The sequence below is a fragment of the Nanorana parkeri genome, unplaced genomic scaffold (assembly GCF_000935625.1).
Source record: "Nanorana parkeri isolate BGI_ZX_2015 unplaced genomic scaffold, ASM93562v1 scaffold161, whole genome shotgun sequence".
NCBI classification, from domain to species: domain Eukaryota; kingdom Metazoa; phylum Chordata; class Amphibia; order Anura; family Dicroglossidae; genus Nanorana; species Nanorana parkeri.
Window position 1 is genome coordinate 578,804 of NW_017306429.1, and position 17,148 is coordinate 595,951.

The 17,148-nt window shown below is 43.4% G+C and overlaps 1 protein-coding gene across 5 annotated transcripts in view; it reads left to right on the forward strand.

Moving 5' to 3' along the window:
• The first annotated feature begins 1,196 nt into the window (after nt 1-1,196).
• NPNT (nephronectin) overlaps nt 1,197-17,148 on the forward strand; it is a 99,536-nt gene continuing 83,584 nt past the window's right edge. For 4 of the 5 annotated variants that reach the window (XM_018554489.1, XM_018554492.1, XM_018554491.1 and 1 more), the window contains exons 1-2: nt 1,197-1,201; nt 13,291-13,380. In XM_018554489.1, the coding sequence (XP_018409991.1) occupies nt 13,310-13,380 (71 nt within the window). In that variant the 5' untranslated portion in view covers nt 1,197-1,201; nt 13,291-13,309. Of the gene's footprint in view, nt 1,202-13,273; nt 13,381-17,148 lie in introns of those variants that run through there. The other variant, XM_018554490.1, reaches the window with a different exon arrangement.

The following is a 17,148-nucleotide window of genomic DNA, read 5'->3' on the forward strand; positions in this document are numbered from 1 at the left end:
ATCTGCTTCTGCTGACATTAACTACACATATCCTGAATATACAGTGTGTAATTATACTTGCAGGTTTTCTTTGGTGATGAGGTTTTCTTTAAGACTCTTGACTATCTCATACAGCGTAAGTTGATTAAACTTTAATTATTTCAGTGGTACTTATCTTATGGTGCTTGTTTTGCCAAGAGTTATTCAATTTGTGAATGATACTCCAAATTATAATGATCCTTAAAAGGCTCTTGCCGCTATCACGTTAAACAGATGCTGCTGCTTTTGTGACACTTAGACAAGTTAAACATCTGCATCGTGTTGGAGGAACTACAGAAAAAGAAGGTAAGCAAATGTCACCCAGCTTCAATCACAAGCACCTTACGGTCTTACTGCATTGCTCTATGGAGTATAGTAAATGGCATTTAGGTTATCTTTGTTTCCAGTTTGTAGTTCATGCCTGAGCAATTAGGTCATCTGTTGCTGAAATGATAACATATTATACAGTAAGAATTTTAAAACTAACATTAAGTACCAGAGGTGTAATGTTACCCTTGCCAAGGTGTATGATATTGTGGCCATTTTAGCTGTAGATTTTCTTTTCTTGTCTTGTCAATTGTCTGCCGTACAGGAAAGAGGTGAGTGGAATTTTCCTAGTGGGGGCACATATCCAAATAGCGATTTCCCAAATTTTGGGAAGATGTGCTATTGCTTCCTGTTGTGTCCCTGGGACACAAACAGCAATAAATACCTAAAAGAGGTATCTCTCGAGAGCCTTAGCTTTCTAAGAATTCAGAATTCAGTAACCTTGAGCATTGGTGCTCAACTGGTGGGTCGCAACCCCATGTTCAGTGGGTCACCCTATGCCTTCCACTTTTCTAGGTGAGAGCAGTGTCAGCTTGAGGTGGGATGGGATGGGGCTATGGCTGCGAGGGAGCTCCATCCATAAATGCATTGCTTACAGCTCCCTCACATGTCCTGCAGTGGTGCCTGGACTGGAGTGATGTCACTTTCTGGCTCCCAGCACCTCTACAGGGCATGCCAGGGAGCTGTAACAGTAATGCAAATATGGATGGAGCTCCCTCACAGCACAGCAGCCCACACTAGACCCCAGGCTGGGGATCCACTCCAGTTCTCGTAAGATAGGAAGACTGGGTGGATCTTAAAAAAATAAATACATTTGTATATAAATAATATCTGAGTGTGTGAGATTGTGTCTGTGGTTGTGAGTGTCTGTCAGTGTTTTTAGGGCCCGTTCACACTAGTACAGTACAGTGCGTTAATCGCATAGACCTTTGCGATTAATGCACTCTACCGTGCAAAATCGAACCTACAACGAATTCTCTTGTGGGAGGTGTGTCGCATTGCCATTCATTTGAATGGCACCCCAAACGCACCTCCACCGACAGTTCAATCGCCCGCACCGGAACGTGCAGTACCGCAATGCCGTGTGTTCCTTTGCGGTGCGACTTGAGTCACAAATGAATGACAATGGTCAAATGTGGGTCCTGAGGTTACACAGATTGAGAGCCACTGACCTAGAGCATCCAGTCAGAACATTTCTCTTGCTGAACTATTTCAGTAAATGGAATCTGATTGGTTGCTCTGGGATACATTGGTATCCCGCTGCCTCAGGCAGCCAAAAGGCAAGGGACGCCCCTGCTGGTGACAATGGTCACCAAGACAATTGAGGGGTCCCTAGCGTGGAGTTTTTAATCCTTCCTCAATCTATCCAAACTAAAAATAAAGTTCTGGCTTTATTTACACTTTAAATACATTTGATACATGAAAGGAAACCTAAACACTGTATGCCGACCAAATGTCCTTTGAAATGCCAGCATTCAAATTCCAAGCAGATTTTTAGTGTGGAGAAAAAGCCCTAAGTAGACCACGTGTAATACATTTGTTCTGTGAAGAGGAGTCTGGTTTACTGAAAAAGTTATGATTACACTCATTTCAATGCTTAGCATTAAAATATATATATCTAGATATATATATCTGTATATATATCTAGATATATATATGCAATGTAAGCTGACAATGATAATAATTATCCTGTTTAAGAGCATACAACTGTGACTAATTACTTCCCAGGTTCCTACAAAATGGTATGAGACGGCACACAGCATTTTTGAAGTTCAGTCACTTAACACCAGTTTTGCTTCTGTTTGCCGTACAATATTTGCAAAACACACACTTGCAGCTGTTTGGAGTCAGTCCACATTCTTTGCATTGCTGGATTGCAAAAATATATAAAAGTCTTTCTTGATACTTTTCAGATCATTATCAGCATGATAACACGAAGACCAGCCTAAGACAAGGTCTTCAGATAGGAAAACATTAGGAAGTTATTCTTTTTTTACAATATTATATTCTTCTCTTCATGCCACACACACGTTTTTTATTTCTTAGCAAGTTGATTGATGCAAAGAGATTTAAAGGAGAACTTACACGCCGCAGCTGAAGCGGATCCCGACAATTATGCCGGGATCCGCCCAGCTGCGTGAGTGCCTATCTAGATGCAGAGCCAGCTGTACCCGCCCCGTCCGATCCGCCAGTCAGCACTGGCAGTTTGGAGCGGGGAGGGGGGAATCCAGCCCCTCCCCTGTCACGGCAGAGAGCCGTGACAGGATCGAGAGGTGAGCGAACGCCGGTATGTGTTCGCTCACCTCCAGATCTACTGAGCCGACCTGTGACAGCCTCATTGTCACAGGTCGGCTAGAACTATGAGGTGAGTGAAAAGCACTCACCTCATAGTTCTCCTTTAAGGGCATTTAAAGGATAAGAAAGAATTGTAAAAATAAGCCTCCAAATATGCAGTGGTTGATTCAGCCACCCCTTATAAAACTTACACCCCACAATATTTAAATTTTAAAACCCATATCTTTAAAATAACAACAAACACACCTTTAGACAATCTACAAACACACATTTCTAGATAATATTTGGCTTTGTATTCTTTGCATACCTTATTTCTCTTTTCTTCACCAGGCTCCTGACAGTGGCCATGTTTTCTAAGTGCAGATTACTAGCTCTCCTGTTACTTCCTGGATTTCTGGCATGTGACTAGAAATGTGACTACGAACATCATCTCAGGGGAGGAAAATGCCTTTCCCTGAGATGAGCTTTCCCAGCAATGCTCTGCTGATGATAAGGTAATCCCAGTGTGCATTGCGTTGGCAAACTGAAGTCATTTTGCCCTTTTAAAGCAGGAAGTGAATGCTCTGCAAGTGTAAGTATTTCAAAATCACAGCATTTTACACCTGACATGTCTGTTACTATTCATCATACATAGAAGGATGCATTGGTAGAATTAGATTTTTTAATGTAAAGGTCTGCTTTAATTTATACCCTCCCTCCTACTCAACTGGAATAGAGATATACAAAAAAGCTGAATCTAGCCACACTAATAGCCATAATAGTTTGAAAACCAGCTAGGTACCTTATATGTTTTATAACCAATACTATGGTGCTATTTCGGCACCTGTGTAGTTATAGATGTGCAGCACAGTGCTATAGTGTTTAGTACTTCTGCCTTGCAGCACCGGGGTTTAAATCCTGGACAGGACACAAAGGAGTTTACATGTTCTCCCTGTGCCTACGTGGCTTTCCTCCGGGTGCTCCGGTTTCCTCCCATACTCCAAAGACATGGTGGCAGGGAAGAAAAAAGGTGCAAAGAAGATAATACACATGACATCATTTCAGGGACATAAAGAACCTCACCTAGTATTATGGAAGAAAAAACTGTCAGCTTCGAGTCTTTTTCTCCATTCAGATCGGCTTCTAACAGGCTACACAGCTGGGGGCGGGGCGCTGTGGGGGCAGGCTGGATGGCAGGCAGGTGTGGGGGTGGGATGACTCCAAATGTCCTCTGCAAAAGTAGAACGCAGGTCAGATTCCCAAGCAATATACATGGTTGCTTGGCAGGGGAACTCAGCAACATAGAATAGATCAATGTGCTACACCCCCCCTGTTGGCTAGTAGATTGGGAGCACCAAAGTTTGTAAAGTGTAAGGTTGGGAGGAGTGTCCCTGCAGGGTGAGTAAAAAATGAGATATTTAATGAAATCGAAACAATTCAGAGGAAGGCATATTTAGTCACTCTGTACAGTAAGTTAAGGTTAAGGGTTTTCCCAATTTAAATTACTGGCCAATTCTATATAGCCCCTTACTCTGCCACCAATGAAACAACCTGGGTTGAAGGCCCGGTGGAAAGACTGGGTTATGAAGGAGAGAAACTAGGGGTATATGAGGTTAGGAGATGGCATAGGAGCGACGAACCTGGTCCCAAATTGCTAAGGAAAAGGAAAGAGTGGGAGCCATAACAACCGGACGTTGTATAGGGGATAGCTATTTCAGGAGGTCCAAGGGCAAACTGTCAGCGGCAGGAGATTCCATGTAAACCCAGTTGGAAGACAACCAAGCCAAGCGTGAGGCATAATAGTAATAAATTAGATTAGGAACACCAAGACCTCTCGATGCCTTAGAGCAAACCAAAGTTGCTCTAGGCACCTGGTGTCCTTTGGCGCCCCCAGATAAAGGAGATCAGGTTAGATTAGAAGGAAACCAAATCTGATCAAGGTATATGGATTGGCAAAGCCCTAAAGAGATACAATAGCCTCAGCAGGAGAGTTATCTTGATGGCGTGTATTTTCCCAAACCATGAGAGTTCGTATGAGGACCACCTGTCCAGATCTTCCTGTAACTTCCGAAAGAGAGGGGGGAAATTAGCACAGTAGAGGACATCAAAGGAAGTGGTAAGGTTAATACCAAGGTAAGGGATGGAGTTAGACGGCCAAGAGAAACGAAAGGCAGTACAAAGTCTATCCACGAGATCCTGGGGGAGATTAACATTCACGGCAAGGGATTTAGAGCCATTAATGCATAGTCTGGAGACAGTGCACTAGGTGCTTTTACAGTGATACTAAATTCAGGAGTTAATTCTTAAAAATGCATTCAAGTACTTAACAAAAATGTACCTTATGTGTGTATTACTCGGCTGTAGATCCTCAAATCATCTCTGAATTGATGCTGACACCATCATTCCTTCTGGAGGGTAGCTACCTTTGTTCCCCATGGTCCCAGTATTCCACGTTGCTAATTTGTATTGAGATTGCAGTCCATCACGGGAGCAAGCTTGGAGTGGTGACTACTTTACAACACACAGGGACCATAGGGAAGAAAAGTAGCCTCCCTCCAGAAGGAAGGACACTGTCAGCACCAATTCAGAGATGAGGTGAGGATCTACAGCTGACTGACACACTAATAATGTATATTTTTGTTCACAGTTAAGGTACTTGAATGCATTTTTAAGATTTAACTCCTGAGTTTAGTATCACTGTAAAAGCACCTAGTGCACTGTCTCCAGACTACGCATTAATGCCTCTAAATCCCTCGCCCTGATGTCATTTTGCTCTATATACTCGGGCCCCTGGGGGATCTCCCTGTGCGCCCGCTGGCCAGTCCACCCCTATTTATATACTTTGCAGAATGCCTGGATCTGCTTAATTTACTACAAGTCCGTACTGTCTACTTTTTGTGTCGTTTGTATATGTATTATTATTTATATTTGTTATTATAAGTATTATTTTTACTGAACATAATACAATAAATATAAAACCACTAGGGCCCTCCTTACCATCTCTTCTTGAATTGTATTGTGATTGTTATGTCTTCCTTATATTGTGAAGCGCTGCGCAAACTTTTGCCGCTATATAAATCCTGTATAATAATATACATTACTATAATAAAATACTATGAGGTATTTTTATGCCCATTAATAATGATGTCTTTCATTACTACCATGTGTCCTCCTAAAAGTTCTTTAAAACATAGTGCAAAGGTTAGTAGCTTACATTAACGCACAACAACTATAACTCACAGAAACCTACCTAAAATCACCTTTCGTAGTCTACCAACACTAAGATGCTGCAAGCTGATGTCTTACGGAATGCCTTAGGTGCCTACACGGTATTGCTGTTTGTCATTATAAAAGACGTCTGTTTTTTTGCATAGCTGGCTTAGCTTTGTATTTAATTGCCATATGTAATCCAGTCATAGAGCTTTATCCTCCCGAGAACAAAAATGACACATGTTGTGGCTGTGTAAATGAATAGCTGGTGTTTCTGCATAGCATTTAAGGGCTACCACATTATTCCCATGTGCTGCTTATGATCAAGGTCCAATGAACAGAACACATCAAAGATTTTTTTTTTATTTTGGCATCCCTTTACTTTCTTTAGCAAATTTATGCAAACAGTATTATGTAATAAATTAACATTATAAAAATAATAAGTCCACCATCTTTTTGTTACAGATTTTCACCAGCTGCATCGCCTAGTGCTCAGGGGAGCAGCTGATTCTTCAGGACACTAAAACGTTTAAACTTCAAGAAGCAGCATCCATTGTCAGCAATTTAATCAGCATTTGAAATAGCTGAAAAACCTTTTGGCTTAAAAACCACTTTAAACTTCCTCCACAAACTGATTTGAGTCAATTACTATTAGCAAACTAGATATAGAAATCTTTGCACATGAGATACATGTTTCTTTACCACCAATGTCAGTCTAAATTGTATTTGTCCATATCTAAAAAAAGGTTTAATTTAAAGTAAACATGACCATGAGTCGTATTTTTACAGTTCAGTAAACCATTGCTTTTAAATTAAAGACACTTTACCCATTGTTGCAAACAAACCTTGCCCACTGTGCATAACCTTGCCCACATCACTGCCTGGTGAAGTAGACATTTCCCATTGGCTGTCCATTGGTGGGTTCCTCGCAAAATCCTTGACCCCCTCACATTCACGCCTGCTCATTCCATGAACGTGCATCACGTACGCGTTCGTGTGCTGCATTTGCCACGGTTCCCCATTGAGTTCAATGGGGCCTCTACACGCGACAAACACAGCACAAAAGCTCATGTAGCAGATTTTGTGTCACGTGTTCCGTGTTTTTTGCTTCCTCGTTTTATGCGCGCAAACGTGGGGCACAAATGCGCATCTTCCGGGCCGCGTTTGGGGTGCCTTTAGAAACTAATATCAACTCAAGCGTGTTGCACATTTTGCCACATTTCTGTGAACATGCACCAAATATGGAACGTGCAGATGTGAATGCGGGCAACGACTCCAGTGGTGGTGTGGCAATATCATGACATTAGTGTGAGACCCGTTTTTTTACCTGCTGGCTTGTGAGTGTGCCAGGAAAACTTTTTGCTATTTTACTGTTTAAAGCCCATTCTGTGTGCACCTTGCTGTAAAGCTGGTGACGAATTGATGAGTGCGTTTGTAATCTGTTTTGCTTGACTGATTTGGTGCAGTGATGCATGGAGGGTCTCAGCTGTCATTGGCTCTGTGCCTTTAAGGGGGGTTGGGCTTCCTCCTGACAAACCTGCACCCAATTTTATCTTCTGCTTCATGTGCTCCAAGATGGAGACTCTCATAGTTTGGAGTTAGGACCGCACTATAAGAGGTGCCTTGGCGCGGCTGTGCGGCTTTCACATTTTCTGCAGAAGACGTCTATCCAAACCTCTGTTTTTAACCTTAGTGTGAGACAAGTTTTTTTACATACTGGCCTGTGAGTGTGCCAGGAAAACCTTTTGCTGCTTTAATATCATGACATGTCCCCTGATGTAAATCCAACATCAATTACATTGTCCAGCAATGTAGATCTACATCAATCATCATGGGACCTTGATCATGTCTGCTTACAAGGAGCAGCCAGGCAGGGAACTGTCATTTTGTGGCAATTGTTTTTGAAGACTTCAGCCATGAGTTTGGGCGGGCAAACTGGCTGAATATGGTCAGTTTGTTCCCTGAACCGCAGACAGGCTGGTTCCTGGTCAAACTCATGTCCAGCTTGAACCTGAAGCTGATCCGTAATGGTAGCCTCCATGTTTCTCTGATGAAAAGTTTCCTTTAATTTACTTTAATAGTCTAGAGCAGTGTTCCCCAACCCCCGGTACCGGTCCGCGGATCAAATGGTACCGGGCCGCACAGTCTCAGTGCGGTCCGGTCCTGCAATATGGGGCAGTAAGGCACCTTTTTTACATAAAACTATGATCGTTCTTTCAACCTAACTCGATTGATTAAAGCACATTTGAGCACAGTGGAAAATATAATTAATAAAACTAGTATCCAATGGATTATTAAAATATGTCTCTATGACACAAAGTATTAAACTTTGAGTTTTACTTTTTTAATTAGATAGAAGTGGCGCCAGTATCACCAAAAAACTGCATGGGTGTGTGGTGGCTCCAATTATTTCCTTTGGTACGAACGATTCATTAAAATTCACTGCTTGATCATTTAAAATTGGTCTCCTGTAAGCTCTCCCAAAAATCTAGGCGTGTGGCCAGCTGAAGAAGGGGGTCCAATTTTTCTCTGTTTCCTGACTGAAAGTAACAAAATACTGCAAATCCTTATGACAGTGTGAGAATAACCAGGCAGGTTAGAGTGAGTGAGAGAGATTAAAGGAAAGAGATATCATAGTTGAATACTGAACATGATCATTTTTTTTTAATCGCACTAACAAATAATTTTTCCGGAAAGCTTTTGGGGGTCTACCCATTTCTAGGTTCAAGCAGTACTGATACCGAGTACTGCACAAGCTGCTATATGAGGGCCCATTCAAACCAGATGAGTTGGGGCTGTGAGGCCATTTTTTTCCAGTGCAGCCCCAACTCAACACACGGCAATTTGCCTTGTTTCAGATGGGCTCAGTTTACACTCCAGTAGCTGTCCATCTCTTTGGGCTTGTTCACACCAAATACAGACCAGATCTGATTGAGTTTCTGCACACGCAATGCAGTATGTTATACTGCGTTTCTTGCCGCGTTTTTGATGCGTTTCGGGCCGTTTTTTGTAAAAAAGAAATAATTATATATCTATATATATTTTTTAGTTTAAAATGGGCTTTCAGTGCATTCCAGGACGTTTGCATGCGTTTCTGATGCAGGTAAAATAGGGCTTGCTGCAGTTTTTTTTTTTTTTACATGCTCTGGAACTGAACGCTGCGGTTTCGAACTAGAGCCCAAAATACCATTGGAATACTTTGGACGCAGTTTTGATCCGGTCTGTAACTGCTCTGCTCCTGGAACGCGCTTGGCGTGAACAAGCCCTTAGCTGGGAGAAGAGAGGATGAAGGAAGGAAAAGAGAGAAGCAGGGAGCAAGGGAGTGTCTGTCTGTGTGGTTGTGGAGAAACACACAGCTTACACACAGCACACACAAAGTTGCCTCCATAGAAAGCCTGCAAGGTAAAGGAGCCACCTAAAGCAGGATATCAGAGCCAGTGCTCAGCGGAGCAGCTGATTTTGCAGGAAACTAACACTTACATCAAGAGGCAGCATCCATTGTAAGTGATTCTATTAGAATTTGAAATAGCTTAAAAACTTGTTGATTTTAACATCACTTTAATATATTTCATCTTATCAATGAAATGTGGTGGGTCCATTCATTTCCTGATTTTAGGCTTTTTTTTTTTTCCTTTATACTTACCTGGTGATCTTGCCAGTAAGTCTGTTATGCTTAACTTCATTTAGGCCCTATATACATGGCAATGAAAATACCCGTCCAGGTGCTCCTTTCTAAATGTATCTGGAAGAATGTAATGTAGTAGTATACGAATAGACCGCACTATCCAGAGAATTCCAATACTTCAGACTTTATTGAAACTCACAACAAACCCAGTATAACAGTGAATAAAACAGTGACCTCTATGAATCAGCCTGCGGGTGAAACATGATAGAGGCTGTAGCTGGTTGGGGGTGTGCAGTGCTGGCATTTGTTGCTTTATACACTTTTATTCACTGTTACACTGGATTTGCTGCGCATTTCAATAAAGTCTGAAGTATTGGTATTCTCTGGATAGTGCGGTCTGTTCGTATACTACTACATTCCAAGGTGGAGACACACCTATTGGACCAGCACCTGGGGAGTTCTGATGGTGACTAAGGAATTGGAGCGGCGAGAGTTCCTTTGGCTCTACATTTGGAAGAATGTAATGCTTTGCTATGGCTGTATGCACACCTAGACGTTTAGCAGTGTCTAGGTGCATTTACACAAACAATTTTCTGTTTCCTTGGATTATTTAGCCTGATTTCACGCAGCCAAACGCGACTAAACCCAAGAACATCCAAACACAGTAAAAAGTGATCTAGGAAGCATAAAGAACTGCAAAAAAAAAGGCAGTTAGAAGACAAACCTTTTAAGACTGATGGGGTGCTTACAATTGTCAGCTTTTAGTCATTTATGTAAAACCTTCATCTCAAAATGAAAAAGAAAACTGTTGCTGTAATGAAAAGTGTTAGCTGAAGTTCAGATAAGGGCTTGTTCACACCATCTCTAGACCACTTCCAGACCAGAACATTTTTTATCTGGACTAAGGGCAAGCTCGCACCATTTTCCAGACCAGTTCTGGTCCGGAAAATAGTGTGAACCTGCAGCAGTCCCAGTGCATTCCAGACCAGACAAAATGAGACGTGCAGTATTTTTCTGGTCTGTAACAGACTGCGCTGGGGAGAACAGAGCAGTCAGAGCAGGGAAAATGGCTGCGGTTGTGTTCGTCACCCGAAGCGGAGTTTGTGAACGGAGGCAAAATGTGGCCGAACTTCCTGTTCGCGAGCCGAATTGTTTGCAAACAGAAGCGTTTGTGAACCGAGGTACCACTGTATATTACATCACTACCTGCATTCAGTGTCACTCTTCAGTTCCAGATGCCGGTAAGAAGCTGGTGAAGGAGATCTCTGCTTCATCAGCTTCTCTGGGGGTCCCTAGGTGACATAGACACGCAAACATGAGTCGGGTGCGCCACCGTGCGAAAACGACGATTCCGCCTATTGTGCCGCACATGTTACATATCGCCGCGAACGTCTGAATGAGAGCAATAATTTTAGGGCCATTAATTACTGATAACACTAAACTGATGAGCGGTAAAAGCGCTTAAAGCGTCGCCTATGGCTAATTTTGGGTGCGGTCGCTTTCTGCGATTTCACAGGTGCGCACAATTTTAAAGCTTGACATAACATGTTTCATAACATTTTACAGGGAAACAGGTTTTTTTTTAACAAAATTTAGTGTACTTTTTTGTTATATAGTAAAAAATAAAAACCCCAGTGGTGATTAAATACCACCAAAAGAAAGCTCTATCTGTCCCCAAAAAATGGTATAAAATTAATTTCAGTACAGAGTTGCATGACGGAATAAACGTAAAAGTACTGCAGCGCCGAACACTGAAAAATGGCCTGGCCAGGAAGGGGGTGTAACACCTGGTCTTCAAGTGGTTAAGGACTGGTAATCTGCAATGTATTACATTTTTTATTTGTGGGTTTAGATACACTGTGACTGTCAGGGCCATGCGAGGCAGGCAATTGTAGAGTGATTTGTGGGTTTGGATACACTGTGACTGTTACAGACAGGCAATGGTAGCAGTGATCTGTGGGGTTAGATACACTGTGACTGTCAGGGCCATGTCAGGCAGGCAATTGTAGAGTGATTTGTGGGTTTAGATACACTAAACAATAACAATTTGTTACAATGTAATAACAATTTGTAGCTAGTGACATAGTAGCTATAGTCACTGACAATTTGTCGCTAAGAAGCAATGTTTTGCAGCTAGCAGTCAGATCTGTGGCATCCCATTCCATTAGCATTTGCTGCTACAAAACACTCTGCTTCAGAGATCTGTAGCTTATCCACAGAAGTGAATACAGAGTGATTGTCACTGGTGAGCTTGGCGCTGATATAAACGCTGCACAAACCCAATCACTAAGCGGCTGAGCTACAGATCTCTGTACAATTAGAAATGTATGTACATCCACTGAAAGGAACTAGGATTTCTTTATGAAGACATAGCTACAACAAGAGGTATGCAGCAAATATCACATGTGAGGAAAGAAAGAAAGAAAGAAAGAAAGAAAGAAAGAAAGAGGAACAGTGAGTGGGAAAAGAGAAAAAGAGGAGGAGAAAAAAGAAAGAAAAAGAGGAATAGGAGAGGAAGAGTGAGAAAGAGTAAGAGAAAAAGAAAGAGAAAGAAACAAAGGGAGATGAAGAGTGAGTGGAAAAAGAGAGAAAGAAAGAGAAGAAAAAGAGAGGAAGAGTGGGAGGAAGAGAAAAAGAAAGAGAGGAAAAGCATAGGAAGAATGAGAGGGAAAAGAGAGAAAGGGGAAAAGAAGGAAAGAAAGAGAAGGAAAAGAGACAAGAGGAAGAGAAAGTGTGAGAAGAAAATTAGAGAAAGGGGAGAGGAAAAGAAGCAAAGAAAAAATGAGGGAGGAAAAGAGAGAAAGAGGAAAAGAAGGAGAGAAAGAGTGAGAGGGAAAAGAGAGAAAGAGGAAAATAAGAATAGAAAGACAGGAAAACGAGAGAAAGAGGAAAAGAAGGAAAGAAAGAATGAGAGGGAATCGAGAGAAAGAGGACAAGAAGGAAAGAGTGAGGAGGAAAAGAAAGAAATAAAGAAGTGGAGGGTTGAGAGAGAATGAAGGAAATAAATGAGAGGTGTTTTTCTAATGGGTAATGAAGGGTTCATGAGGAGCTGAGTGTCCCCTCAGTCGGTGTGTGAGGTGAGGAGGCAGGTGACAGAGGTGGAGGTGAAGACATGGAGGGATGAGAAGGCAGGTGACAGAGGTGAAGACATGGAGGGTGTGTGAGGAGGCAGGTGACAGAGGTGAAGGTGAAGACATGGAGGGTGTGTGAGGCGAGGAGAGATGAGGAGGTAGGTGACAGAGGTGGCGGTGTAGTAGACATGGAGAGTGTGTGAGGTGAGGAGGGGTGAGGAGGCAGGTGACAGAGGTGAAGGTGAAGACATGGAGGGTGAGTGAGGCGAGGAGAGATGAGGAGGTAGGTGACAGAGGTGGCGGTGTAGTAGACATGGAGGGTGTGTGAGGTGAGGAGGGATGAGGAGGCAGGTGACAGAGGTGGAGGTGAAGACATGGAGGGTGTGTGAGGTGAGGAGGGATGAGGAGGCAGGTGACAGAGGTGGAGGTGAAGACATGGAGGGTGTGTGAGGTGAGGAGGCAGGTGACAGAGGTGGTGGTGGTGTAGACATGGAGGGTGTGTGATGTAAGGAGAGATGAGGATGCAGGTGACAGAGGTGGAGGTGGTGGAGAAGACATAGAGGGTGTGTGTGGTGTGCTGAGCGCTCCTCCTCATTCTCTGGTCTGGGAGGGAGCTGGGCTGGGAATGTGTCAGAGAGCTGAGTGTACGGAGAAGGACACACACACACTCGGCGGGGTCTCCGGGGCTCGTCACTCTCCTCACCTGTTGCCGGTGTTGTGGGGGAAGCTCCGCTCCTCTCGAACACTTTGCTCGTCTTGTCTCAGCCCTCTGCCTGGCTCCGTCATGGATTTAGTACTGAGGGTAATCATTGCCTGTTCTCTCTACAGGAAGGTTGCGGGGGATTATGACGGCAGGTAAGCGCAGAATTTGTCATCTTTATCCTTGGCCCTTCGACCCGTACCTAGTGTGCACCTTGTCCCTACAGCTGTGATGTATGGGTGACAGTGTACCCGGGAAATCCGACCCTGGATGACGGAACGTGCACTTCAGCAAACTTTATACCAGGGCAGACCAGGACTGTATATAGTGTGCCCCCAGGACTGTATATAGTGTGCCCCTAGGAATCTATATAGTGTGCCCCTAGGACTCTATATAGTGTGCAGACCAGGACTGTATAGAATGTGCCCCTAGGACTGTATAGAATGTGCCCCTAGGACTGTATAGAATGCGCAGACCAGGACTGTATAGAATGTGCCCCCAGGACCGTATATAGTGTGCCCCCAGGACTGTATAGAATGTGCCCCCCGGACCGTATAGAATGTGCCCCCAGGACCGTATAGAATGTGCCCCCCAGGACTTTATATATTGTGTCCCCAGGACTGTATGGAATGTGCCCCCAGGACCGTATAGAATGTGCCCCAGGACCATATATAGTGTACCCCCAGGGCTGTATATAGTGTGCCCCCAGGACTGTATAGAATGTGCCCCCCAGGACTGTAAAGAATGTGCCCCCAGGACTGTATATAGTGTGCCCCCAGGACTGTATATAGTGTGCACCCAGGACTGTATATAGTGTGCCCCCAGGGCTGTATAGAATGTGCCCCCAGGACTGTATATAGTGTGCCCCCAGGACTGTATATAGTTTCACCCAGGACTGTATAGAATGCTGCCATCCGAGTTGTCAGTGTTTCCATAGCTTTAGGGATAGGATGTCCCATGTAAAGCCATGTAAAGCCCTGCCATTCACCTCCTTCTAGCTGGCTTGCCTTAGGCTATAAGAAGAGTCTATAGTGTATGTCTATACTGTCTTCATCAGTCATCTGACACTCAGTGTACAAAGCTGAATTCCAGGCAGATAGAAAAGACGCAAATGAATGCTTCAAGATATCAATGTATTTGTTTTAATGCAAGCAGTGTAAGTACCTTGCTTTTCTTGGGAAGACCTGTAAGGATTATCTAAGTGTAATAGAAAAGCATCAGGTCTCTGGGCTGTGCTGTGTGACAGAGCCGTGTAACACTTAGACCTGGGTGGACAGAAATACAAAGCCTTTAGCACATAAGACATTTCTCTTATACGTATTCATCTGTGTATATAGCTGTGATCCTGGGAGTGGATTTGAATTGTCAGACTGCTGGTGCAGTTACACTCCACTGCACTGGAGTTTCGATCCCTCCCTGGGTCAGTTTAGAGAAGTTGTATCTTGCCAAGAGTCAGAAAGTTAATGCCTAGCAATCAGGAGCCCAGACAATAGCAGTCATTTGTATCATTCATCCCCTTCAGGGGCACAGCACCATCCTTATCACCTGCCAATGACAGATTACTCTATAGCAGCATCTGGTCTCATTAGGAGCCATCGGCAAGCTGCAGCTTGGCACCGGCTGACTTTGAATTGTTACTGTGGAAAAGATCACACCTCTCCCAGCTGCCCGGCATGTAGTGGAGGATAGATAAGACTGCCGAGTGAAAGGTGTCTGAGTCATGGAGCCTGGCAGATGTGCGTGTGGAATGAAGCGTGCAGATGTGCTGACAGATAGGACACCTGCAGCTTGTAGGGATCGCGGCCACTAGGGAGCAACATACTACTTACAGGTCCACTTTATCTTTCCTGCTGTATGCATGCTATGGGAAATATATGAAGAATATGGATTAATACAAAGTGTTGTGGTGGGTCACCTGCACTCCATACAGTGTATTGACCTTTGTATAACTGATTGTGGTGCTCGCAGTGATAACACAGATGACGTGGTGTTCCCCAAAGTCATCAGAAGAGAAGATCACCAGCACTCCACTTGGAAGTATTACGTTTTTTGCTTTTATTAAAGTATCATGTTACATGTGTCATTCAGGCCAATATTTTGGGGCCACATAGGGTCCCTTCTTTCGGGCGACATAGTGACTATAATATGCAACATAATTGGTCCATATGTTGCCCTGAAGAAGGGACCCTGTGTGGCCCCAAAACGTTGGCTGAATGACACATGTGACATGATACTTTAATAAAAGCAAAAACACTTCACGCTTCCAAGTTGAGTGCTAGTCATCTTCTCTTGGATTTATACAGACGCAAGGGGACCGATACAGCAGCCCGTTTGTGTTGTAGTCGCCAGGCACTTGTATAGCTGTTTGGCACATCTTACAAAAATATCTATTTGTTTATCAAGCATTAGACCCCATGCACATGGACAGGAAGAAGCGCCACTCTTAAGAGGCATTTTTCTTTCTTTTATGCTTCTGAACGCAGCTCGATTTCAGCCCGTGTACATTGTGGCGTTTAGAGCCATCAAAATGCCACAAACCTGCGTTCGGAGAGGATCTCATCGGCATAATTTAATAGTTCAATTAAAAGAATATTCTAACTAATAGAATGGGGGGAATTGATAAAACTGGAGCAGTCGAAATCTGGAGCAGATTTGCACGGCAACCAATCAGCTTCTCTGTCTCATTTTCAAATGTTACCTGAGCAAACTGAAGAGAAATGCTGATTGGTTCCCATGGCAACTGCTCCAGATTGCATCTGCTCCAGTTTTGATAAATTCCCCTCAATGAGTTTAGGCGTATACACCTCTAAATGCCATAAGCTCATAAATGTGCATACATTTGGAGTAATTACATGCAAAACTTGTGTTTTTTTTACGTTGGATCTTTCTGCCAGAAGCAGCTAGAGGCGAGTATTTTAGTACACCCATATGCACGAGATATTAATGGTGAAATTATTCTGTTTTTAATCATTTCCTCATTAGAATAATCAAGAGCATTACTTGCTTGAATGGACTGGGTAATAAAGTGTTAATTCAGAGGTAATTGCTTGTCTTGCCAAGGGCACTCTTGATGCAAGAAACAGCCCTTAATTATTTGGGTAATGTAGATGTCCGCGGTCTGTGCATTTCTTATTCCTCTAGCTCTAAATTAGCTCTAAAAGTGTAACTCCCGTTCGTATGGAGTACTCTATGGGGGCCATGGATCCCTTTATGGGGTATATCTAGCAAGACATTGAACAAAACCTGCGCCACCCAATGAGAACCAGCATTTAGATATTTTAATGTTTTGCTTTATTTACCACATGAATAACTAATTTAGGGCTCATTCACACCATGGACAGTGACTTGTGTTTTCTGCACCAGATGCTTGGTCACTGCAAGGGTGCATAGAAAACAATGGTTATCCATGTGCCCTGTGCACACCACAGTAGAGATGGGCATTGCAGAGAGGTGCATTAAAATGCAGCATGAATACATAAACGCAACACACAGCAAGTGAAGGAAAGAAAACAAATTGATAGTTATGTTGACCCTTCCAGGAAGGAAAGGTCAAGGGCTGACATTAAAATGCATGCCAACATGCATAAAAATGCCATGCACATGTAAAAGCACATGCATTTTCAATGCGTTGTAGTGGGTTTTTATGTGCAGTATGGTGTGAAAGGGCCCTTATTCTCTTAAGCTAGCCATACACTGCTTGAATGCACAGTGGCTTAGTGGGCAGCACAGTGGCCTAGTGGTTAACACTTCTGCCTTGCAGCCCTGGGAGTCCTCGGTTCAAATCCTTTCAGGACACTATCTGCAAGGAGTTTGCATGTTCTCCCTGTGCTTGTGTGGGTTTCCTCCCACACTGCAAAGACTTGCTGGATGGTTAATTGGCTGCTGTCTAAATTGGCCCTATATGAGGGTGCAATAGGAACCTT